This window comes from Neltuma alba, unplaced genomic scaffold (genome assembly GCF_004799145.2).
Source record: "Neltuma alba isolate B1F8T4 unplaced genomic scaffold, ASM479914v2 tig00007216_pilon, whole genome shotgun sequence".
NCBI classification, from domain to species: Eukaryota; Viridiplantae; Streptophyta; class Magnoliopsida; order Fabales; family Fabaceae; genus Neltuma; species Neltuma alba.
This window is the reverse complement of record NW_021634713.1, coordinates 61,846-87,390: the sequence shown is the minus strand read 5'-3', so window position 1 is coordinate 87,390 and position 25,545 is coordinate 61,846. Positions and strand designations below refer to the sequence as shown.

Here is a 25,545-nt window from a genome sequence, read left to right as displayed (position 1 = left end):
CGGTGCCTGCCTGCCCTCGTCGACATTATGATGCCTCCTTTTTGGACTCTCCTTCCCTCACTTCTTCCTTCTCTCCTCTCGTGGATAAAAAAAATACTTATTAAATTTGTTTAAAAAATAATTAAGTTTGATTATTTTTATAATAATTTTGACATGTTAAAACATGTCAAGATTATTAGGTATTTATCATTTTGAAATAATCCAACAAATATATATACTCCTCCAGTCCTTATTATAAGACCCAATTTGACTTTTTATTTGGTCCTAATTATAAGACCCAATCCATTTTGTCTCTTATATTTATGCATTTTTTTCCAAGATAATCCTTCTAATAATGATAGTTTTAGCCAATATACTTAATTAGCAAGGATATTTTAGGAATGACAACATTTATTTATTATAAATAACCAATTTAACTTGCTTCCTTAATCTCCTCAAATAAGTCAATTGGATCTTATAATTAGGACCGGAGGAGTATATTTTATCATTCTTCCGCATAAGAGCGATATTAAAAATTATGTAAAATTACAATAACATGATACAAAAAACTACAAAGACTTGTAAAAATACGTGGAACTATAAAGAGCTGAGCCGATAAAAAAAGCTACAGACACCTTATTACAAATGTGGTGAAGTCATAGGTAGTTATAAATTAATATCTTTCTTTCTAATACATCCATGATATGTCGATATATGATCTTGAGATAATTTCATTTTTTTTTTGAAATTACTAAATCTTAAATCAGAAATGATTATCATGTTTTAAACGATTTTGACAGCACTTGGCTTGTAAACAATAGTATATTTTCGTAAGAATTTCTTATCTAAAGTTTAGCAATTTTGAGTTGCTTTTTATGAAATTCTCCCCATAATCTTTTTTTTGGAATGAATCTTATGTTGAACAGGTTAAAAAAAAAGTAGTTTTAAAAAAAAATTACCCCTGATTTAGCACTCTTCCATGAGATAAGGAGAGACATAACCCCCATACTATCAACCTTGAAGCTAGAACTTATAGCCTTCTGTTTGAGGAGGTGTGGTTTGCACCACGAAATGCTTTGATATATTAATTGACAGGAGTTGTTTCAATTTAATCAAGAGTTTAAAACTCATGGGTTCAATCTTCTGGGAAACTCGCGGCGTAGGTGGTAAGATTGTTGTCCATATAAGTTATACCATGACCCAATTCAAATTAGTTTGATTTGTAATTTTTCAAGGAGTTTGGCCAGAATACTCAATACATACATACAAAAAGGGGGGGGGGAAGGATGCGTGGTTTGCCAATTGCACCATTGGAAAATACAAAAAACAAAAGCAAATTAAAAGAAGTTTTCTTGTCCCCATTTTAAAAAGAAGACATCAGATCTAGAATAATTGTATAAAAAATATGTATGACAAGAAAACAGATTTTATTGAAACCAGCTGATTGTTTTTCAAATAATGTTGATCTGTCAATTGCCATAACTATAGGGAGGCTATGCTTGTTGGCAACTCTGCATTTAATTAGATGGAGGAGACTTAAAAATATTGATACGGTGGACATTTGATTCGGAATATTCAATACGATCTGCGGAATGACAGAAATCTATTAAACCATCGACATATCCGCCCATATATAAATTATAAAAAGATATATTTTAAAAAAATATTAAACAATGCAAGGAGCTTGTACAAAGACTAACATCATTAATACTCCTCGAGTTTTATTTCCAAGACTGGTTCTTGATCTTATGTATAAATTATTTTATTTAATTTTTAGCATGAATATATTATTTTGTACTTTATTTATTACAATGTAGGTATTTACTTTTAAAAAATATATATATATATATATTAAATAAGGGTAAAATTAAAAACCTATTATATTTTAATTGAGAGTTAATATAGTTTAAGGTTTTCTTGGTTTGTATGATATACTTCATCCAATCCTATTTACGAGCTTCAAATTTAGAAAGAAATGTAGTCCATTTTATAAGTTTTAATGTGGATTTGTTTTAACATTTAATATATTTTTTCAATGTTGCCATTAGTTATTTCTCTTTTATCACATTTCCCACACATTTTGTTTCATCATTTGTCTCACTCATTATAAGGGTATATTTAGAAACAAAAGAATATTTCTAAGTTATTTATTATTTTTAATTTCTTGTTCATTATCCGTATATTAGTTGTTTGAAACTTATAATAAGGATTAGAAAGATATTGGAAGTATCTCATGAATATGAATAGGACATGAAAAGTATATACACACATAATGTATATTAAATAGGGATAAAATTAAAAAATTATTAAATTTTAAATAAGAATCAATAAAATTAAATATATTTTTTATGTGTTAAATATGTTGAAAATAATTTATAAATAGAATATGGGTATAACTTAATTTTTATGAGTACAGGACAGTTTTATTAGAAGAATACATACTTAAAGTCTAATCTGACCTTGATCTTCGTATTGTAGGGTCATTTTCAAAATGGTGAAGATCTTTAAATGCACTGAACCCTTTTTAAGCGGGGGAGGCGGCATCTTCCCTAAAGCTCGTAAGCATTTCCAGCGAAGTAAATCGGTTTAGTAAATTGGATGAGTGAGTAGTGTCTCCATCCACTGGAGGTTGTGATGAGATGGGGGATAGGCGTCCGCATTCAGTACTCATTAGGTGATGAGTATCCGGTGCTCATCATCTGATAAGTAATCTGGGCTGTCCAGATTTAATCTGGACAGTTCAGATTTAATATTTTTAAATAATTATTTAAAAATAAAAAAAAATAATTTTAAAAATGATAATTAAGAGGTTATTTTTATTTTTTATTTTATACCTATTAAAATAATTGTTTTAAAAAAATAAAATAAAATTAAATCTGAATTGTTCAGATTTAACGAGCATCGGATGCTCATCAATTTTGATTCACCACCTAATGCAAATCCGGGGAAGGAAGGAGGGAGGGTCAGATTTTTGAAGATACTAGAGCTGTGCTCAAAACACGTGGCCTTTCAAATCTCTCCCATCACCGTCCAATCACTGCTCCCACGTACATTGTACCTCCTTTTGACCAATGACCTCACCCTGAAATCGATGCCCCTTGAAAATCTTCCCCTGCTGTGCTTACTCCCTTCCTCTTCCTCCCCGTTCCTCTTCCTCCCCTTCACAATATTGTTGTTATTTTTATTCGTTCTTTATAAACAATTACTACATTTCATAACTAATTATCATAATATTAACTTTTTGGGCTGGTGGTAGGGGAGTGAAAGTTAATAGACTTCCATTTTTTTAAAAAAAAAAGGAATATACTTTTGGGTACTTTAATTTTGGTGACGATTACCAAAGAAGGAGGGGACAAGCCAGGAAAAGAGGAACAAACAAGAGGCAACGAAAGGGTTGACGTTGTTTCGCAATTCTAATGATAGCAGCATGGTCCACAGACAGCATAAAGCTCATTTTGAGTGCTGATGAGTGGGATGAACTATTTCACGCACAGGAGTAGTTGCCCACACCACAAACTGTGTGCGTGTCCTTTTCCAAATTCCAATTTCCAGGCCATAACCGGCAAGGAAAACGGAAACAGGTTCAATACCACCAAGGATTATTATTCCCTTTTCACAACAATAATTTGCAAATATCAACATACAATGTATTTAATGATTTTTTTTTCTCTAAGCACAAGTATCTTTTTTACTAGAGGTAATTGTATTTAAATTACTGTCATCAGGCAATAAATATAAACATTTCTCCTAATAAAAATTTGAATTTTGATTCACTATAGTACGGGAGACCAACTCTTTTGTGAAACCCAATTTCTATTAGTTATTCAATGGGCATTTTGGTTGGCCATCATGCGAATTTGAAGTGGAAGCAGGCCTTACCACTATCCCCTAAACTTGGACCCTTATTCTCCACAATGGCCTGTCCCCTTTCACGGTACATTGTAATTTTTTTAACACGATTTTAATTTTTATCATATTCTTTTTCTTTAAATGGTTCCTGACTTAACTTTTTTTTGGGGGGGTTTGAAATTCACTGGACAGAATATGTGTACTGTATATAATGCCACTCGTGCTCTCCTCTTTGACAAAAGTCAACGAAGTGATCAAACAGGAGTGCTGGGTGGTGCCTGAAGCAGCAGAGATTGTGGATCCAGCTATCCGACACGCACTTGCTAGTTGCTCCCATCCCCCCCCCAACAAGAGTTGCATCCTGGAGATTAAGTTATACTTCTAAATTTATAAATATTTATAGAAATACTTACAAATCGCTTATAAAAAAGATTCTCCCATTAATAGTATGATTCGAACTCATGACTCCATCGGCTATGAGTAGTTGCTTCTATTTTAATGCTCTACTTGCCCTCCTCCATGAAATTCCCAACAAATGACTCTAACCTTTCAAATCTTGATTCTTTTGGCCATATTACCCGCTATTAATATACCACCTCTATTTTTTAATATAAGATTTCGTTTAATTTTTATTTTAGTTTTAAATATAAAATTTTGATTTATTTTGTTTTTCATATTTATTTATTTTTTTAAAATAGTATTTGTAATAATGTAGTTCTAACAATAAATTTGATCAATAAAGATATTTTAGGAAAGACAGAACTTTTTTATTTATTACTCAAATTAGTTAACTAGCTCTTACATTTAGAATCGTAGGTAGTATTTATCAAATAAAAAAGAGCAGTGGAAAATAATATCTAGTCATTCCAGTCCTATAACATACAGTTGGAATATATGCAAGTATAAGATTACGTGCAAAATCTAACCTCAGGGTTTTATTTCCCAGTTATAAGGAACCATCCATGTCATTAGAATACAAAGACTTTCTAGTTAGAGGAGTCTATCGATTTTTCAAGGCAAAAAAAAAATTGACCCCCGTCTGTAATCTGTCCTCTCTTGCTCTTTTCCCGGCACTCCACTGCCGCGCCCCCCTGTAAGACCGCAGCTCCCTGTTTCCTCTTCCGTCTGCCACGTCTTTCTCCCTCCACCACGTATCGTCGCATTCGAGTCGCATCATGGCGGTGCTCTGTCCAGCCACTACCGTGCTCCCTCATACGCGCGCCGTAGGTGTCTGTGAAGTGGCCGCAAGTGGCGTTTCACGTTAATTCCCTCCTCTGTTTTTTTACTACTTTTCAATCTGCCGGCTTATTTTATTTAATCCTCTTTCGTCTTTGCTGGATCCGAATGTGATATGAAATTTCTGGCTTCCTCCTCCTCGTCATAGTATATCACGCCTATGTTTATAAGAATACAGTTATTTTAGATGCTCTTCCATTGAAGGGTTCTGTCTTAGCAGAATGAAGGCCAATATGCTAATTTCTCACTAGAATTTCTTTTCCAACCGACATCTTATAGTTGGACTGTTGGTTCCTGTACATTGCTCTATATATGTCTTCTTTATTTTGCTTCGATTGAGTTACCTTATACGTCTCACGAACTATTCTTAGTAAATCTCCGAGTATTGAACACGTTTTGAAATCAAAATGTCTAATGGCTATCCTGTTAAAGAAAATCTTAGAAGACGTGATGTAATCGTGGGGCCAGACGTTTCTGAAGTCTTTCTTCTGCATTTATTTCTATTTGTCCACATGGGGGCATCTATTCATCGACACATGAAATTAATGTCTGAAAGGAACTCCAGAGTTTGAACCTTAGTCAGTGTAGGTATGCATTATTGAAAACCTAAATTAGAGAAATCAAATATACTACCTCCGGTCCTTAATATAAAGATTTGTTTGACTTTTATTTTAGTCATAAACATAAATCCCAATCACTTTGTCTCTCATATTTACTCAATTTTTTTCCCAGATAATCTTTTTTAATAAGTATAGTTCTACTTAATACACTTGATTAGTAAGGATATTTTAGGAAAGACAACACTTATTTAGGACAAATAACTAACTCAACTTACTTCTTTAATCTCCTCAAATTAGTCAACTGACTCTTATAATTAGAACCGGAGGTAGTAGTATGCTAGAAAGATTCTAATCAAGCATTGTTCTTTAAAACAAATATACGTTGCTTCAATGACCTGAGCATAATTATGGCTTTCCATTTGCATGGCTCGAAGATTGAACTCGTTATTATTGGGGAGAATCTAGTCAATTAAGTTTGCTATTACGCGGGAATTTCTATGATGACTTAATCTGCTTCCAGTTAATGTGATTTTCCACCTTATATTTGATCTGTTCCACAATATGTGACTTGCAAAGCCATGACTGAGTTTTGTGAAAGTGAACGGCACAGCGGGAAACAGAGGATTATTACTCTGCTGTAGCGAAAGGATCGATTTTGTCACTCGGTAGTTTAAATAGATGTGAAACAGACTATAATTTTATTTGCAGTTACTGTCTGCTAAATTTACCTGTTTGTTAAAACTTGGTAACTTATTGGGGTTTTGTGAAATAGGCACAGCCTAATGCGAGCCTAATAATATTGCTTGCAAAGTTGGTAAGCTGGAAATCAATATGGTGCGCTGACATCGTTGCTTAGTGCTTGGTAACTGATAACCTCTTTATCATAAAATTTAAGTGAGCACATCCCTCTAATAATGAAAGGAAAATGTGAATAGAGATGAAAATAATGATGGCCACATCGATCTCATATTTGCCTTTTCCACCTCTTTGATGAACCTGATTCTCGATTTATGTTTGCGTTTCTCTTCTCACCCTTGCTTTCATCTCAGATATTGGTAATTAAAATAATGTAAGTATAATATTGTTAGTAAGGTTTCTTGTTGTAATATGAATATGTTAATAATTGGAACTAGGCAAGTTGTACATAATTAGGGATTGGGGATTTTGATATTTACTTAACCCTAAGAGTGACTGACTCGAGATAAATATATAACACACTGAGCCCGATGGAGATATCCATTATAGTTTTGTCAATTGAAGCATAAAAGTGCAGATATCTGATGTGTCAAATAAAGCGCAGTCTTTGGTTCAAAAACAGGTTTCCTTACTCTAAGCGGACTTCGTACCACTGGATTGAGCCAACATCTCCATCAATTTGCAGTTCACAGACAGTCCTTACGAGGAAGGAAACAGCTTCATCAATGGTGTCAAATCTCGCAAGATCAGGAGGAAGGGTCTTACTGGGCCAGTTCTCTAGCCAATTTTTCAAGGTAGACTTCAATTCTTCCTCACTCACAAACCTCTCTTCCTCACCTGGTTCTAGCAGTACATAAGTTCCAGTCCTCTCATTTGCCCTTCTCCTTCTCCTCATAGCGTGAACCTGTATTAAAATTCAATCATGCTGTATGGTGGGCTTGGAAGCAGCCATTATAGTGGCAAAACTATAATTTTCAAAGAGATTCTATAGATTTTAAGAATCAAGACAGACATTTATTTAACCCAGATTTTTACCTTCACTGTGCTTCTGCAGCCACTTGCCACCGGAGGCAATCTCTGATGGATTGAAGAACTAAGACATTGGATTTGGCTTGGAGATGACGTGTGAAGTATTGGACTCCCAGTAATCTCTCCTTCTCTAGCTGCAAACATTCACTTAATATAACACCTTCATTCTTCTTAAATTTGGACACAGGCGTGTCTTCGGTTTAATTCACTCCCATCAATGTCATTTGAGCAAGTGAATATTAAAGGCTATTTCAGAAAGAAGAGCAAGCGGGACTAGTCGTGTAATAAGAACCAAAGCGAAAGAGCAAGAGTTCAAAGAAGGCAATGCCTTGAATACGAAAGATGAGTCCAGAACTTACAGCAGAGGCAGTGAACTCCAGAATTGAAGAGCTGAATATTCAAAATCCCATCCATTGCTATTCTTTTGCTTAGCCCTTATTCATATTTCTGCAATACAGTCTCACCAATTCTCATTCGCCTAGCCTTCTACGCTCCTCTCTGTATCAACAAACATCACAAACTCAGGACAAGTGAAGATAATCAGATAACCCCTCGCATCCTTGGGCTTCTAATAACCCTTATACTTCATTTTATTTTCAACTCTGACCTTGTGTGCCGAAATTTCTGTTTTCACTCTCTATTATTAATCTATAATAGTGTGTAATTTATTAAAGTTGGATTTTAAAAGCATCATAGCAACTCAGTAATCTCTGTTCTGTATATCCATTTCCATTTTACTCAAGGATTATCCTTGAGTTTTTTCCCCCATCAAACTTAAACGAGAATGAAAATTTCTTAGGGGGAGTAAAATAATTTCCAAAATTATTAAATTATTTTTTATTGACAGATTTTGCACTGTTGACGTCAAACTTTTTGTAATGAATATACAGAAAAACTATATTTGTGGGTCAATAAAATCCTTTTCCGGTCAAATGAGAAAATCGATTATTACAACCTGGTGGGCTTGGCCTGGCCCAAAAATCTAAGCCTAATGGGCTCGCCGTTGGGAGCGATGGCAAGCCAGGTGGTCGCTGGCAATGGCGCGAAACGCCCCCCTGTTCGTTACTTCGTTGACGTCGTTTGGTTTATTCTTTTCTTTGGTGAGTTTGTTCATCTCTTTAGTTACGAAACAGATAATTCCCTGCTATCCACTCTGTCACTCCTCCTTTATCTTCCTCTGTTTCTCCCTCTGCAAACCTAGTTTGGATCTCCCTTTCCTCTCCTGATCTTTCCTCCTCCTTTTCTTGGCGTTGCATTGTCGTCGCTCCTTTGGGAATACGTGTCAATTTTTGTTCCTAGGCTCTTCCATTGAGCTCCGTCGGTCGCCGATTCTGTGATTTCAGTGGATCTTGAATAATTTGAGGAGGCCACTCGGTTTCTGCGACGAGCCTCTGAGTAAGTATTGACTCCGTTGATTTCATTCGGTCATTTTAAGATGATAGGCTATTCTTGTAGCTTTGTCATCTCTTATGATCAACGATACTGAAGAAGTGAAAAATTTATCCAGATTCATGCTTTGAATTTGTTTTGATACATCATACATATAGTACCTTTTTGCATAACTTGCATCATCGACACATTCAATGCGAAGACATAATTATCCATTGCCTGGTGTAGATTCAGTTGCTTCTGCAACTTTGATTTATTTTATGACAGTAGCCAACCCTTGAGTTTTGATGTTTCTCAAATCTTATGTCCATCGTGTCTCTTGTGCGTTGCTTTCGTTAGAGTTATATTTGGGTCCTTTTCGTGGGCGCAGTTACGTCTAAGCTATCGCCTTATGGTTGTATCTTTTTTCTCCCTTAACAATTAATTTTTTGGTCAAAATCTCAACCTATTATTAACATAATTTAATGAACAAGTACTTCATAATACTAAAGCTGTTAGTATTTAAATCTAAAATATATTAAATTCAAAGATTTAGAAATGAAATTTATAGCAATTATTATTTTCCGTAAGCTATATTTTCAGTAACAGAAATCTGTATAATTCTTTTGATACTAGTATAATTCGAAAAGATTTCTGTATAATTTCACAATAGAAGAGATAGTTCTATAATTTAAGCATTCATTAGAACAGAGGAGAATAATTTACACTTTGGTTTTGGTCAAATAAATGCACAATGATTTGTTGATTCTCATTTTGCCGCAATTGTAGCCTAAAGGACCAAAATGATGGCTTCCTTGGATCATAAAGATGAGGAAGGAAGTCGTCACAATGATCTGAAAGTGCATCGTGAAGATCCTGAAGATGATGATCACGACATCTCTCGCCAAAAACAGCCAAGTTGTTCTTCTTCATTGTCCAACTCTTCAGTAGAATCAGTAGCGTTAGAAAACAATGACAATGGTATAGCTGACAATACTTTCCAATCTAAGCATGCTGATAATGAGCCTCCAGCATTTTCATATTCAAGCGACTTTGCTTACCCATCCCCTGTGTGGAGCTTCCAAAGTGCGTCTACTCCACAATTCCCTCCAAGTCAAATGATGGCTCGACCGGGCTATGATCCAAACAGAATTCCATTGTCTATATTTTCTGGCAGACCCACAAATCCTTTGGCATGGAGTCATACATCAAATGAGTCTCTTTTTAGTATACAGGCGGGAAATAGTAGTTTCGCGAGGGAACAATTCTTTATTGGGAACAAATGTGTAGAATCTCCCAGGTTTGATGAATCCATCAGCAAGTCCACGGCACTGCATCCTGTTGGAGATGTGGTCCCAAGTAATTGTGCAGACAATGACATTGAAGGGCACTCAGATTCATTATCAACAAGAGTTGCCTGTGAGGAAACTAGAGATTCGCCCTTTGTGATGCACTGCGAATCAGTAAAGACGTTGGCAGAAAGTGCAGCAATTGTGTTGCATGAGACTCCAGAGGCAGAGGATAATAGTAAGGAAGCAAGGGTCCCCAGGGAAGAGGCTAAGGATGTCACCAGTGTGTCTTGCCGCTCTCAAGAGAGCCGTATCAGCAATCGATCTTTTCAATTTCCTCTGTAAGCTGCCCCATGCTTTTGCTTTTCTGCAGAAATATATACGCCATACTTCTCCGTTGGAACTTCACTTATTATATATGCACAAATCTACAACAAGAGTCAAGAATAACCCCTCAAATACGTTTTAAGAATTCTCGTTTTGATTTCCTTCATAATAAATTGGTTTTAACAAGCAAGCTGAATTTGGGAGGGGGTATGATTGCTCACTTCTGACAGTGAGTTTGTTTTTTATTTGTTTCAGATTCTCATCAATTCAGAGTGGAAAGAAGAGCAAAACAACAATAAAATCAGAGAAGCAGGAGGAAGATAAGCCATTCGAGGCGCCTAGTGCTAAAGCTGAAAAAGCTCCAAATCCTCCTCGACCAAGAAATCGCTGGTATTTCCCCTCTTGTTGTCGTTCACTGTGTCGTTGACAAAGCAATCACTGAGCAATAATCCATCCAGCCTTGCGTTGGAACACCATTTTTATCAAATCTGTTTATAATCTTTTGTTGGTCGTCCATCGCTCTGTGACATGTATTTCTATTCCCCCCCCCCCCACTTCTGGGGCTAGAATTGCTCTATCCTCAAATGAATATCCATCAGGTGCAGGCTTTTAATTTGTTACGAAGATCGGGATCTTTAAAGCATTGATAAACCCAATAAAGCCACTCGAATCCGAATCTTTAAATAGTAAATACACGTGAAAATCTTCATATATCAATTCTTACACGTAAATTATAAATTCCCCATAAAGTATGGGTCTCTGCCCAGGATCTCAATTACATACATGGTTGGTCAGGATTTGTTTTGGTAGCAAAATCCGCCAACCATTTCCCATAAAACACGCACGCTTCCCACCTGACCGGATTAAATTGTCCGATTTCTCATGTTTGGTTTATTATTATACTACCTCCGTAATTTGTAATAACTATTCTGGAACCATATTTTTAAAAATAAAAACACAGCATGTTTTTTAATAATATATGAAATTGTCTTATGATAAAAATATTATGTGTTAATATCTTTGCTAAAAATAATTAACGAGGAGTAGTTAAAAAAGTCGTTTGAGTTTTGTTCCGCCATCCACAAACAAACGCAAAGTTTCCACGAATTTGGCCCCAGATCAGTCGTTAGGCTTTCGTATCCATGTCCATGGCATGCTTCACAATTCCTTTTTTCTTACGCTCAAATATTACTATTCTATTCAGGTTTCCCTTGGGATATAATGGAGAGCAAATCACCCATGATTTTGTTTAAATTAAATGTGATTTGATCATTTTTCAATAAGGAATATTCTTTAGTTAGAATATAAATAAATGTTGACGCTGAGGAGTTATAACCGCACATTTCACGGACCTTCAAGTTTGGTTTGCGTGGCTTGTGAAAGTGAGCTTGTGTTTTATAATTACTTGTGAATGTGAATAGTTAGTTTGTTGGATAAAAGGGCTTCAGACTGGGTGTTCCAATTCCAAGTCAAATGTGAAGGCGTCCACAGGGCAAATAATTAAGACCCATGCATGTCAGTCATGGGGGAAATTCATCACTCATCAAACTTGGTGGAACTTTAGATAATGACTTCTCTTTTCCATTTGTTCCAAACCAAAAAAAAAAAAAAAAACCAGAGAGAGAGAGAGAGAGAGGGGCTTAGCTGAGACCAGTGAAGTGTGATTCACGTCACATGCGTCGTTTCTGCTGAGCTTGCTGATAAGATTAATGGATATTTTTTTAATATAAAAAAGACAAAAGTTAATTAAATTATAAATAATTCTTAATATTATTTCTAAAAATACTTTTTTTAAAAAAAATCTGGCAACGAGAGTATTATGAATAATGAATACTACGATGGCAAAAAAGAGAGAGACTAAAGTAATATAATAAATGACATATTCGAAATAGTAAACATGCCTTTCTTGCTTCTCTTAATAAATATGAATTATTTACTTTAATTGAGTAACCATAATTCATTGAAAGCGGTTATTATTTTCTATTGAGGACCAAACGGATATTTAGGAGTCATCCTCTCATCGGAATCAACATAAAATATAAATTAATATTATGAAATATAAAATTCACATAAAATATACTTTTTATAAATCATAAGAAGTTGTTAACTTGTCACTTGTCAAATTTACACAATCATTTGTTTATAATTTCAATATTTTTTCATATTTAATAGAAATTTAAATGTTAAAAATATGAAAATAATTTTTGATAAAATTTTACGTTATTACCATGAGATAAGGGTATTTAATTGTTGTTGGAAAAAGGAAGTATCTAATTGTTACAGGGAGGAAAAGGAAGAAAGATGATAAAGAAGGGGGCTACAATAACTCTCCAAAATTGACAAGTAGTGGGGCCCTTTGCTTATCTGGACCTCATGAAACAAGGACCAACAACACCAAAAGAAGGTGGGACCCGCTAACATCCTGCAACATTATCCCACGTGGGTTGTTATTTGTGGCGACACGTGTTAACTTTAAGGAATCTTTTGACGCCTTTAAGCCTAACTACCAAGGACCCCTTAATTTGACGTGGCCTCATCATTTATTGACCGGCCGTGGGCCCCAACCTCCTACTGGCTAATGTAGAGTGGACCCCACAACCCCGCCATTTCCAATGGCCACGAAACCCTTTTTCATTTTTTATTTCCTTTAATTTTCTTAAAGAAACATAACCATAAATAATTTTTATAAGAAAATAATTGTTTAGTTTATAACGGAAAACGAAAGGAGAAGGTTGGGAAAAAAATGGAAAAGCAAAACTAGACAAAAGGAAAGGAAGGAAGAAAAACGCGTTTTCTGAAAAGAACACAGTTGAAATATTCACACTCTTGATTGCTGCACTATTCCTTCGCCCTTGGCTTTCTCTCCATCTTTTTCTCTGTCTTCCTAGCCAGCAAAATTAGGGTTAGGGTTTTCACGAAAAAAATACCCTTTTCTTTGTCTGCAACTCAAAGGGAAGGGTTTAGGGTTTAAATTATCTGGGTCTGGAAGGCCCTTCGAGGGTTCGTGAGATGTTTCCTTCTTCCTGTACTTCACTGATCAAATGGCGTTTCTTTCATAAGCCCATGTCCCCCTTGCTTGTTCTGGAATTTTACTTTGTCTTATGGGTCCTCTTCACGTCTTGTAGTGACGCCTTTCCCGCCGATTCGGACAAATCAGTGCTTCTTCATTTCAAGAATTCGGTCTCTGATCCATCGGGGCTGCTTTCGAGCTGGAATTCGGCCGGAGATTCCAAGCACTGTTCTTGGTTCGGTGTTCTCTGCGACTCGAATTCGCGGGTTGTCGCTCTCAACATTACTGGAAATGGTGGTCGAAGTAATCGAAGCTCTTCTCCGTGTTCTGATTCTGCTGAATTTCCACTTTATGGGTTTGGAATTAGGAGGAGCTGTGACAGCAGTAGAGGAGCATTGTTTGGGAAGGTCTCGCCTCTGATCAGTAAGCTTACTGAGCTCAGAATTCTGTCACTTCCGTTTAATGGTTTCGAGGGTGAAATTCCTTCTGAAATTTGGGGTATGGGCAAGTTGGATGTTCTCGACCTGGAGGGCAACTCCGTAACTGGGTCACTGCCGCCCCATTTCGATGGCTTGAGGAACTTGCGCGTTCTAAACCTTGGTTTTAATAAAATTGTGGGGGAGATACCGAACTCACTTGCCCGTCTTGAAAGTTTGGAAATTTTGAATTTAGCTGCAAATGGCTTGAATGGATCTGTTCCTGGGTTCATCGGTAAGCTGAAGGGGGTGTATCTACTCTCTAATCTGCTTACTGGGCCTATTCCACTTGAGATCGGGGATAACTGTGTGAAGCTTGAACATCTGGATTTGTCTGGTAACTTCTTAGTTCAGCGAATTCCAAGCAGTTTGGGTAATTGTAGTCAATTGCGGACACTTCTGCTGTATTCAAATCTGTTGGAAGAGGTAATTCCTCCCGAACTTGGTAAACTTAAGGTGCTTGAAGTCTTGGATGTTTCAAGAAACGCTCTCAGTGGTCCAGTACCTCCCGAAATTGGGAATTGTTCGGAGTTGTCTGTCCTTGTGCTGTCAAATCTTTTCAATCCGCTTCCTGAAGTCAACGATACTTTGAGGGAATCTTCGCAATTGGTTTCTATAAATGATGAATTGAATTATTTTGAAGGTGCCATGCCTGTGGAAATTACATCTCTCCCAAAGCTGAGAATATTGTGGGCACCAAGGGCAACTCTGGAAGGTAGTTTCCCAAACAGTTGGGGTGCTTGTGATAACTTAGAGATGGTCAATTTGGCTCAAAATTATTTCACTGGGGAATTTCCAAATCAGCTTAGTGGCTGCAAGAAGTTGCATTTTCTTGACTTAAGCTCGAACAACCTTACTGGAGAGCTTGCTGAAGAACTTCGTGTTCCCTGTATGACCGTGTTTGATGTCAGTGGGAATATCTTGTCTGGTTCAATTCCTGGATTCCTTAATGTTACTTGTCCTTCAGTTCCTTCCTGGGATGGCAAGCTGTTTGACCTTGACAATGTCTCAATTCCATATATGTCCTTTTTTTCATCAAAGGTTCATGATGGATCCCTGTTGACTTCGGTGGGAGGAGTTGGTCTTTCAGTTATTCACAATTTTGGGAACAACAATTTTACTGGCATGCAGGCACTGCCCATAGCACATGACAGGTTGGGAAAGAAAATGGGTTATGCGTTTCTTGTCGGAGAAAACAAGCTTGCAGGGCCGTTTCCTACCAACGTGTTTGATATGTGTGATGGATTAGATGCATTGCTCTTAAATGTCAGTTATAATAGGTTATCTGGCCAGATTCCTGCGAAGTTTGGCGGGATGTGCCGGTCATTAAAGTTTTTGGACGCATCCGGGAATCGGATAACTGGACCAATTCCTGTTGGTTTAGGGGAATTGGTATCTCTTGTTTCTCTTAACCTTAGTCGGAATCAGTTACAAGGTTCGATTCCTGTCAGCCTTGGCCAAATGAAAAATCTTGTGTTTCTTTCTTTGGCCTCTAATAACTTAACTGGCTCCATTCCTTCCGAGCTGGGGCAGTTGTACTCTTTAGAGGTTTTGGATCTTTCATCTAATTCTCTCACGGGTGAGATTCCAAAGGGTTTTGAGAACTTGAGAAATCTGACTGGTCTTCTTCTCAACAACAACAAACTTTTTGGACATATTCCTACCGGTCTGGCAAATGTCACTACACTCTCAGCGTTTAATGTGTCCTTCAATAACTTGTCTGGATCACTGCCATCAAATAATAACTTGTTGAAATGCAGCAGTGCTGTTGGGAATCCTTTTTTACGTCCTTGCCATATGGTTTCTTTGAATGCGCCATCAACAGATCAGCAAGGGCAGGTAGCTGATTCTAATTCTTATACTGCTGCACCACCAGAAACTGCCAGCAAAGGTGGTGGGTCTGGCTTCAATTCTATTGAAATAGCATCTATAACGTCTGCATCAGCTATCGTTTCTGTTCTGATAGCCCTAATTATTCTGTTCTTTTATACTCGTAAGTGGAACTCCAGGTCCAGGGTTGTTGGTTCCACAAGAAAAGAAGTTATTGTATTTACTGATATTGGGGTTCCATTGACTTTCGAAACTGTTGTTCGTGCCACTGGTAATTTCAATGCCAGCAATTGTATTGGAAATGGAGGATTTGGAGCAACCTACAAGGCAGAGATAGCACCAGGAAATCTAGTGGCAATAAAACGTCTCTCGGTAGGACGATTCCAAGGTGTTCAACAATTTGATGCAGAGATAAAGACCCTTGGAAGACTTCGCCATCCAAATCTTGTCACTTTGTTTGGCTATCATGCCAGTGAGACTGAGATGTTTCTGATATACAATTATTTGCCGGGTGGGAACCTGGAAAAGTTTATCCAGGAGAGGTCGACAAGGGCCGTGGATTGGAGAATTCTTCACAAGATTGCATTGGACATTGCCCGGGCACTTGCCTACCTCCATGATACGTGTGTACCACGTGTCCTCCATCGCGATGTGAAGCCCAGCAACATACTGTTGGATGATGATTTCAATGCATATTTGTCTGACTTTGGATTGGCCAGACTTCTGGGAACTTCTGAAACCCATGCTACTACAGGGGTGGCAGGAACATTCGGTTATGTTGCGCCTGAGTATGCCATGACTTGTCGGGTTTCTGACAAGGCTGACGTGTACAGTTATGGTGTTGTCCTTCTAGAGTTGCTCTCAGACAAGAAGGCATTAGATCCTTCTTTTTCTTCCTATGGGAATGGCTTCAACATAGTAGCATGGGCATGCCTGCTACTTCGGCAAGGGAGAGCAAAGGAGTTTTTCACCGCTGGGTTATGGGATGCAGGACCCTCGGATGATTTGGTAGAGGTATTGCACTTGGCCATTATGTGTACCGTTGATTCCCTCTCGACGAGACCTTCAATGAAACAGGTTGTACGAAGGCTAAAGCAACTTCAACCGCCATCGTGCTAGCAGCTAGCCCTTTGGTGAGTTTGACATAGTGATTCTTAGAAGCATTCCCACTTTGTAATATCATTTGTGATTTTAGGCTTGGGTCCTTTTTTGTGGACTGTTCTTCCTAGGTTGAGTTCTAAATTGTAAATTGTAATATAGTGATGCCCTCAGTTTTCGATGCTTGTTTCTAGATTAGGGGGCTTTGGTGATGAATCTGCAGAAGAGTGCAGATACGTGATTTCCACGCCATACACGTGTATTCCTGTTTCATTTTTTTAATAAGATCATAGAATAGAATCAGTTTCTTCTCTCCATATCTTTTGCGATGTTCCTCTGGTTTTTGCTTTTATTTTCCTCCGTTAGTATGTTGTTTCGCATGCGTCCAGGCTCTCCGACTAATAATGTAGTGGGAAGAATGATTAGAAGGAACAGAACTATTAAAATACTCACCTGTGGTTAGGGGTGAACATTTGGTTTTTCGAATAAGTTATTAGTGATAACTTAATTAACTGAATAGAGTAAATTTTAAATACTGAACCGAAACTGATTAACTGAACTAACTGAAACTGAATTAACTGAAATTTTCGGTTCGGTTAACCAATTAACCAAAATATATAAATATGAAAAATAATTAAAAATAATAATAAAACACAACTACAACCATTAATTAATAAATATTTCATCATTCAGTGTGATTTATTATAATTATATTTATTGAATATAAATATATTTAAAAAGTTCACATATATACCCACATATATATTTATTATAATAATATTTATTAAATATAAATATATAATTTATTTATTTTGGTTATTCGGTTATGACAGAAATTTTTTTTCACTAATCGAACCGAACACCGAATTTTTTTTAAAAAAACCGAATATATAACCGAAAAACTGAAATAACCAAACCGTTACTGTTCGGTTTTGCTTACTCCTACTTGTGCTGTGATTGCTGCTTTTGCCAGAGTAATGGCTCCGAGAAGGCGAGAACCAGAATGGAATCCTATTGGCTATCCGCGTGCAAATGCCCTTCCATGTTCATCTCCATTATTGCCCTAGAAAACTTTCAGCCTCGCGCTAGTTTTATACTGCTTCGGTCCTATATATTAGTGTGTATAAGGGTCTTATATTTAAGATCTGAGAAGTACATCATTTAATTATTTAATTTTGGAACAAAACTATAGTCTTTTGACTATTAGTAAACCTCATCTTAACCCGCGCACACTTTTTTAATAAGAAATTGTGTGTTCATTTTCACTTCTCAAAAGAAGTTACGAGTCCCTATGATGGTCCAGTAAACATGAACCATTTGACTAAAAAACAATATTCCGTCCCCCTCTCCCATAGTCAACATCATGTTCCTGAGAATTTGAGATCTTGGAACAAATTCATATCATTAAAACAAGATAGACGTGATAGTTGTCTAAGGAGATACCACACATAATAAGATATTGAAGTTGCCCCAGGTGAGTCATATTTCGTGCTTATCGCTTGTTTTATTATTTGGTTTTTGCTTATTCATTCATACATGTCAATCAATTTATTATTTTAAGTTTATTCTTAATTAAAAACATCAAAAATGAAATTGACAGATTTAGCTTCTTTTTTTTCAGCGGTTTTAAAACAAGGTTGGGAATTAATACTTCAGTTTCCTGGCACAGAATGAATAATTTCTCCTCTCATGAAAGGGCATCACCATACACCGGCGAACATTTATTGTTCAAGTTACCCAAAAAACCAAACTCCTCCCAGCTTCTTCAGATTGAAATCATATTGCAGAATGCGACATTCTTGATCTTACCCTTCACAGTAGATTTTAATGTGCCAAAGGAATTCTATTTAGTTTCCGAACAATATAAAAGCCAGAGACCGTTATTGACGGGGAAAAAAGCAAATTTTCTTCACCCATCCACCCCCGACTAAAAATATGCAACTGCATATTAAATATAGAACTCTTGAGCTACGAAACTAACAGAAAAGAAACAACGAGCAACATGAGGGAATCGAATGCCACTTGGGAAATGATAACATCAACGTTGTTCCCTCGTACTAGAAGTTAGCTTTCGCTACAATAAAAGAGAACAAGAAGAAAGGCACCAGACCCTCCATAATATCTTAAACTTGCGATATTAAATGTTTGCAGGGAACTTCCATAGCCAAATAAAGAGCCAAATTTCAAAAGAAACCAAGAGAGTAATAACACTATTGATTACTCACCACTGGTTCTTTTGTCCTGTCTCACATTTTAAAAAGTTACAAAAAGCTTGGACTCACAACAATATGCTTTAATGGGTGATCCACATCACCACCGCCTGCGTGCTTAACGAACTCGGCTGGGGTGAGGAAACTGCCATGGCAAACACATAGTATCCTCACTTCCTCTCCTTTCCGGTACCGGTAAAGAAACCCTTGAACTCTCTTTCCATTGGGACCCTTACCTTTCGTAGACACACAAGGCATATCTTCAAACATATTCTTCATCATATCTTTGGTCCCCTTTTCTGGTAATAAAAGGTTGTTATCCTGGTTCCTCAATGTAACAGCACTAGTCTTGCCTGATTTTTCGGTAATCAGTGTTCCTGAGGTGACTGTTGACTTCTGTTCGCCATCTAGAGATGAGTTAGTCCTGTTAGAGATTCTAGCATCAGGGGATTTTGTTCCTGAAAGCAGCAGAAACGGATTAGGATAAAAGAGTAGTTAAAAATTCATACACACATACATATTTACAAGCTAGCTTGCACTTGTATTCTGTCTCCTTTCTTGAATCCAATAAACAAAAGCAGAAAGTTTGGGGCAATCCAAGGAAGAACATGCACCAGAGTTATCTGATCAAATTATGGATGGATAAAGAATGAAGCCAAGCAATGACAATTTGACAAATACAATATATTATGATAATAGCAGGACAAAAATGAAATGCGACAAGTGACAGAAATATAGTTGGAAAATAATCCCAACCGTCAAGGCTTTAGACTATTAGAACTAAATGATGCATCAAAGTACCTATAAATATGCAAGTATATATGTTCTCAGGATGTCCTTGTACTGGCTGTTTGATGAAAGAAAACCAGGTTCATCACAACAATTATGTAATTTTTCATTATTAGACATGCCTACTAAATATAAACACTTCCTTTTAGTGGTGAAACTGAATGCAGAGAGAGTAGTGAACCAAATTTGGAACGACCTTTTTTGCTGCCACACGAAAAAAGGCTTCGGTAGTGTTTCAGTAGATTTTATGCATGTAGAAATCAATACCCTTTTCTTGAACTGAAACATTATAACACCACATGAAGCTTCCTTGCATGTTAACTAAGTCGATTTTTTTTTCATGAGAATTGCAAGTGGGTTCTTTCTTATGAAACAACCAAAACCCAAAAACAAACCACATGAAACTCTTTCATTGTTAAGATGGCTTCCTGTATTTCCAAGAAACCCGAATTAAAACCGCATTGTTCAAGGCCCAAAAACCATGCAGCCATTCAAATCGATATCGATATTGATGGTAAGCAAAGGCAGGGTGACACAAATGACGAATCAACTCGTCTTCCAAAACCCTTTTGTTTTGATTAAACACCGTTATGGTTATTTTAAGTGAAATTTCTTTCTTCAGTTGTTTTGTTGCCCAGAAGAAAGATTCAAAACATGTGTACAAAGTTAGCCCCATCAAGGTCCTTGAATAAACATTTTCCATAATCTCCCTGTATCATTAAATTCACATCGAGAATAACATTTCTTCATACAAAGCACTATCAGGTGGCTAGTACATTCAACATAATGGAGCCCAAGCTTGTCTTGTCCCTCACCCTCTTTCCCAATTTTAGAATTAAAAAAATTTCCTAGTCAAAGGACGAGTCAGTGTAAATAGACATTCGGATAAGGCTATATACAGTAATATCAAACAAACGACCTGTGTCCCAATTCGAAGCATCGATTATAGAAACAATCTAACACACTCATGAAATTAAGAAGGACAAAAAAAGGCGAAAGTAGAGCAGTTCTAGACTCTAGAGTTACTTGAGGTCGAAACAGAGAAAGAATGAACCAAGAAAGCTAGCGACTTTTGGAGCTGAAATTTTGTTAAGATGCTAAAAAGTAGACATACACAAGAGGGGGGAAAAAGAACGACGAATCAAGCAAGCAAATGCCGACGACTTCTATTACCAAAATGGGGTAAGAAAAGTCGTGATTAAGTGACCAATTGAATCGTAATTACCTGAAGCCGGTTGACTCTCGGATTCTGAGATCCCATCTGACCCATTGGAGGTCTTGGACAACGACGGAGGACAAGTTGGCGGCAACCCACTGCCCAACGACGTCGTTCTCGAGGCGGTGAAATCACTCAACGTCGCAGTAGCATCCCGCTCAACGACGACGTCGTCTTCTCGATTTCGTTCCCTAACGGCCCTCAAGTTCCTCTGCTTCTCCGACCGCTTCCTCCTTGCCTCCAGTCTCCTGAGTGTCTGCAACTCCTTCCTCCTCCGCCACTCTTCTTCCGTCGCCGTCGGCAGTGAGCATGTCCTCACCAGCGAACTAGTACCACACCCCATTGGTATCCCGATCGCCGTGTCTTCCTCCTTTAGAATCGGATTGTGATTCATGAATTCCGGTATCGACGAAGTTCGTTTTATCTTCTTCGCCCTTGGGTCCACCCCAAAACGGCCGTTCATCGAGAGCCCAAGTGTCAGCTCTAGCTCTTCCTCGTCCTCCTCGCTTCCCTCCTCCAGCTTCACCTTCACCGGCAAGTGATTCACGGACATAAATCGCTGCAACTGCAACAGATCTCGCGGGAAATTACTACTCGTTGGGGTGGGAATGAGCCTCTTTCCTCCATCCCCGACGTCCCCCATTGATGCAAGAAGCTTGGCAGATTAAAACAAACACAGATGGCTGATCATCATGGAAGGGTCAAATTACAGAGGGATTTTGTTGCGAGTGATATATAAAGAACTGCAACTTCATTATGACCCCCAGGAAGAAAAGAGCTTGCAAGTTGAGGGCCGGGTACTTTTCAGAGAAAAAGGCGGAATTAAGATGTTGTTTTGATTCGACCTGGGAACAGAGATTCTACAGTTTCTTGCGGCTTCCCGGTAGAATCGTTTCCCCTCAAGACACGGACGGGCATGATAGCACGAGATCGCCAAGGTATCAAGTAGGAAGAATCAGGGAAGAGGAAAAAGGAGACGGTTGAAAAGCCGTAAAGATAATAAAACCCAAAAATCGGCAAAAGGAGAGGGGTTAAAATGGCGGAATTACCCCTGGTGACGTAAGGAGGCCTGAGAGTTGGACACGTGGGTGCAGTAGGCTGACGTGGCGAGGATGCCAGATCTTGAGGTAACGCCCCCGAGGCGTCAGTATGTGTTTGTCTTTTAGGGAAGGGCCGGTTTTGTTGGGATGAGGTTCCCATATCCACGTGTCGAAAGAGGATTATGCTAGCTGACCCAATCGCCACGTGGGTGAATTACAACATGCAACGTTTTGTAACGGCACGTAACTCCGAGACCAGGGTCTTGCTGTTTCCATCTTTTTCATTGATATTAACATTAATTGAAAATAAATTTAAAAGTTTGGTCACAGGTTAACGTGTCAATCATTTGGGATTTTGGACTTCGCCATTTTCTCAACGAACATTTTATTGACAGTAAGTAGATTTGATTCTAAATATAAGATATTAATTCATTTTATCTTTTAAATTTATAAATTTTTTCAAAATATTTTTATTGGTTATAAAAGGTTCTCACCAAAAGTTGACTCAAATGCACATAATCAAATAGGATAAATTAAAAAAATCAACATATAATTATTACAATTAATCAATTTAATTATTTTTTAATCTTTTTCAATTAAGTATTCAACTTTTATATTAAGGATAGTGTATGTAATTTAAGGCTTCAACCATAATTTTTCTCGTGGTAAAGATTCATTAATAGATCAAATATACCGTCTTATTTATAGTCATTGCTACTCCTCCGGTTCTTAATGTATGAAATAATTAGAGAGTTAATGTTAGTATTCTATTTCACATGTTTATTCGATTTTTTTAAAATTAAAAGAGGGAGAAAAATTAAAAAATACTTAAGATTTTTTATATTAACTATTTGAATTGATATTATTAATTAATTTAAATTAATTAATTGGGTCTTATGTGAACAATTAAAGAAGTATTAACTTTTTTTTTGGATAGACGCATGAGTAAGTTGAATTGGAAGTTGAAAGTGGAACCACTTGAGGGACAATATGATATCAACTTGCGCAACTTGATCCTTTTACTTGACGGACAGCTTTGCATTACGTGTGATTCCAGGATGTGTTTGTTTCTTTTCTTCGTCCCTCTCTAGAATTTTTTTCCCTTTTTCGGTTGCCTGCCCCCAAGCATCATTTAGACTGCCAAACAGAAAACACAAAACACTAATTAAAGCATACTATTTTTAGTCCTAATTATAAAATTTTATTTATAAACTATAAACGAAATCTTATAATTAAAACAGGAGATAGTATATCACTTCAAGATTAAAAAAAAAATTAACACGTATATCACTAATTCTCTTCCCTGGCCTCCTACAAGGCACGGCAGGTCAAAAATAAGTTTCATTTAAATTCTACCTTTTTCTTTTTTTGGTATTTTGAAATTACAACTTGTATGACCCGAGATGCAGCGGAGAATTCATTTTTATTGGCATGATAAGAAGGAAGGAAAACGTCACTTTCCTTTCTTTTGTTGGTTCATTTTCATTTTTACCGAGAGGGACTAATTTTCTTTAATTATCCATAATTTTTGCCAGAGAAATTGGCGGGTCTGCGAGAATTCCAGTTTCAATATTTATAAAATTTCATAGAATTCTGTTGATTGTTTTTAGAAAGATAACATCACTCCACATGTTTAATATAAAATCTGATTTACAATACAATTAATAGTATGGCATAACCGTATCCGTATGGTGATGTTTCACGAATGTTGGGCAAATTTTTTTTTTTATGGGAAAAGTCATTTGATGATAGGATTAAGGTACATTTAGTATTTTAAAATAATTTTCTTATATGTGTCTAATATCTTAAAGTATTTTATAGTGCATTCACTGTCTTAAAGTATTTTTTTTATGCATTTAGCACCGTAAAAATTTTTTTTTTGCTTTGATGGTGGATGGACAAAAAAATATTTTAAGGTGCTGAATATACCTAAAACAAATACTTTAAGGTGTTAACTGCACCATAAAAATATTTTACTGAGTTGAAAGTATTTAAAAAATATTTTAAAATATTAAATGTATCTGAAAAAATATTGGGGAAATGGCAAATAAATACCCTTGAAAATATAAAATGGCAATTTGGGTACTTCAATTCATAAAATTGCCATCAGAGACCGGGTCCTAGATTGCAATTATGAAATGAAGCCCAAATGACTAAAATGCCCTTCCTTTTCTCTTTCTTCCAGCACCTCATTTCTTTCTCTTTCCTTCTTCTCTTCCTCTCTCTCTTTGTCCTACTCTCCCTCTCTGGAAACGTAAACTTCTGACTTCCTTTCTCTCTCTCCCCCTCTCTTTCTTCTCTTTCCTTCTTCTACTCTCCTTCGATTTCATTCTTCTTCTCTAGAACCGTGACGTTCTTCTATGTTTTTCCCAACCCATTGATTTGCAATGGGAAAAATGAAAACATGTTAACCGTGTAGTTTTCATATTTAATTTTCTGCAAAACATGTAATGCTAATAGCCTAATATAGTACTCTTCATATAAAAGCTCTCATTCTCCATAATCTCTCTTTATTCTACAACCTCATCTCCTACTGATATACTCGAATTAACAACTGTTACCTCCTTTCATTGTAAAAAACTGGTTGTTGTCAAAGAATTCTGGAAATTATCATTTACGAAGAGAAATGTAAACTTGTATAAAAACCTTATCAGAAGTGATAAGTTCACTATGACAAATGATAAGCTGAGTATGATAAATAACAAGTTCTCATAAGGTTTTCATACAATTTCAAATTTCTCTGTTAAAATGACTAAATTTTCATATTGATTTATGAAATGACAAGTTTACTATGGCAGATGACAAGTTGAGTTTGACAAATGACAAGTTCCCATAAGGTTTTCATACAATTTCAAATTTCTCTGTTAAAATGACTAAATTTTCATATTGATTTATGAAATGACAAGTTTACTATGGCAGATGACAAGTTGAGTTTGACAAATGACAAGTTCACATAAGGTTTTCATACAATTTCAAATTTTTCTGTTAAAATGACTGAATTTTTATATTGATTTACGAAGTGAAAAGTTTACTATGACAAATAACAAGTTGAATATGACAAATGATAAGTTCCCATAAGAATTTCATACAATTTTAAATTTCTCTATTGAAATGACTGAATTTTCACATTGATTTATAAAGTGACAAGTTAACTATGACAAATGACAAGTTGAATTTGGCAAATGACAAGTTTCCATAAGGTTTTTATGCAATTTCAAATTTCTCTATCAAAATGACAGAATTTTCACGTTGATTTACGAAGTGACAAATTTACTATGGCAAATAACAAATTGAGTTTGGCAAATGACAAGTTCCCATAAGGTTTTCATACAATTTCAAATTTCTCCATTAAAATGATTGAATTTCTACATTGATTTACGAAGTGACAAGTTTACTATGGCAAATAACAAGTTGAGTTTGGCAAATGACAAGTCCCCATAAGGTTTTCATATAATTTCAAAAAAATGAATGAATTTTCACATTGATTTATGAAGTGACAAGTTTACTATGGCAAATAACAAGTTGAGTATAGCAAATGACAAG

At 36.4% G+C, this 25,545-nt stretch overlaps 4 protein-coding genes across 4 annotated transcripts; 2 read left to right on the top strand and 2 right to left on the bottom strand.

The window, feature by feature from the left end:
* Positions 1 to 6,717: 6,717 nt before the first annotated feature.
* On the bottom strand, positions 6,718 to 7,914 carry LOC114752069 (protein CHLORORESPIRATORY REDUCTION 7, chloroplastic). The gene is made up of 3 exons (XM_028940805.1): positions 7,709 to 7,914; positions 7,356 to 7,483; positions 6,718 to 7,224 (listed from the first exon to the last, which is right to left on the bottom strand). Exons 1-3 carry the CDS (start codon positions 7,761 to 7,763, stop codon positions 6,949 to 6,951), a joined length of 459 nt encoding a protein of 152 aa, XP_028796638.1. The 5' UTR covers positions 7,764 to 7,914; the 3' UTR covers positions 6,718 to 6,948.
* A 742-nt stretch (positions 7,915 to 8,656) lies between these two features.
* LOC114752036 (uncharacterized) lies at positions 8,657 to 10,872 on the top strand. Its single transcript, XM_028940755.1, has 3 exons — positions 8,657 to 8,744; positions 9,507 to 10,347; positions 10,589 to 10,872. The coding sequence occupies exons 2-3, from the start codon at positions 9,521 to 9,523 to the stop codon at positions 10,758 to 10,760; spliced, it is 999 nt and encodes a 332-aa protein (XP_028796588.1). The 5' UTR covers positions 8,657 to 8,744; positions 9,507 to 9,520; the 3' UTR covers positions 10,761 to 10,872.
* Positions 10,873 to 13,129: 2,257 nt separating this feature from the next.
* LOC114752061 (LRR receptor-like serine/threonine-protein kinase RPK2) lies at positions 13,130 to 17,064 on the top strand. The gene has a single exon (XM_028940796.1). The coding sequence runs from the start codon at positions 13,343 to 13,345 to the stop codon at positions 16,766 to 16,768; it is 3,426 nt and encodes a 1,141-aa protein (XP_028796629.1). The 5' UTR covers positions 13,130 to 13,342; the 3' UTR covers positions 16,769 to 17,064.
* A 1,670-nt stretch (positions 17,065 to 18,734) lies between these two features.
* Positions 18,735 to 21,920, bottom strand: LOC114752070 (ninja-family protein AFP3). The gene is made up of 2 exons (XM_028940806.1): positions 20,972 to 21,920; positions 18,735 to 19,415 (listed from the first exon to the last, which is right to left on the bottom strand). The coding sequence occupies exons 1-2, from the start codon at positions 21,603 to 21,605 to the stop codon at positions 19,009 to 19,011; spliced, it is 1,041 nt and encodes a 346-aa protein (XP_028796639.1). The 5' UTR covers positions 21,606 to 21,920; the 3' UTR covers positions 18,735 to 19,008.
* Between the last annotated feature and the right edge of the window lie 3,625 nt (positions 21,921 to 25,545).

Coding starts and splice junctions, on each gene's coding strand:
- LOC114752069 (XM_028940805.1), bottom strand. CDS start 7,763: ATGGATGGGATTTTGAATATTCAGCTCTTCAATTCTGGAGTTCACTGC. Junction 7,484..7,708: donor TGGAGTTCACTGCCTCTGCT/GTAAGTTCTGGA, acceptor GAATGTTTGCAG/CTAGAGAAGGAGAGATTACT. Junction 7,225..7,355: donor GCTGCAGAAGCACAGTGAAG/GTAAAAATCTGG, acceptor ATTTTAATACAG/GTTCACGCTATGAGGAGAAG.
- LOC114752036 (XM_028940755.1), top strand. CDS start 9,521: ATGATGGCTTCCTTGGATCATAAAGATGAGGAAGGAAGTCGTCACAAT. Junction 10,348..10,588: donor CGATCTTTTCAATTTCCTCT/GTAAGCTGCCCC, acceptor TATTTGTTTCAG/ATTCTCATCAATTCAGAGTG.
- LOC114752061 (XM_028940796.1), top strand. CDS start 13,343: ATGTTTCCTTCTTCCTGTACTTCACTGATCAAATGGCGTTTCTTTCAT.
- LOC114752070 (XM_028940806.1), bottom strand. CDS start 21,605: ATGGGGGACGTCGGGGATGGAGGAAAGAGGCTCATTCCCACCCCAACG. Junction 19,416..20,971: donor CGAGAGTCAACCGGCTTCAG/GTAATTACGATT, acceptor TGCTGCTTTCAG/GAACAAAATCCCCTGATGCT.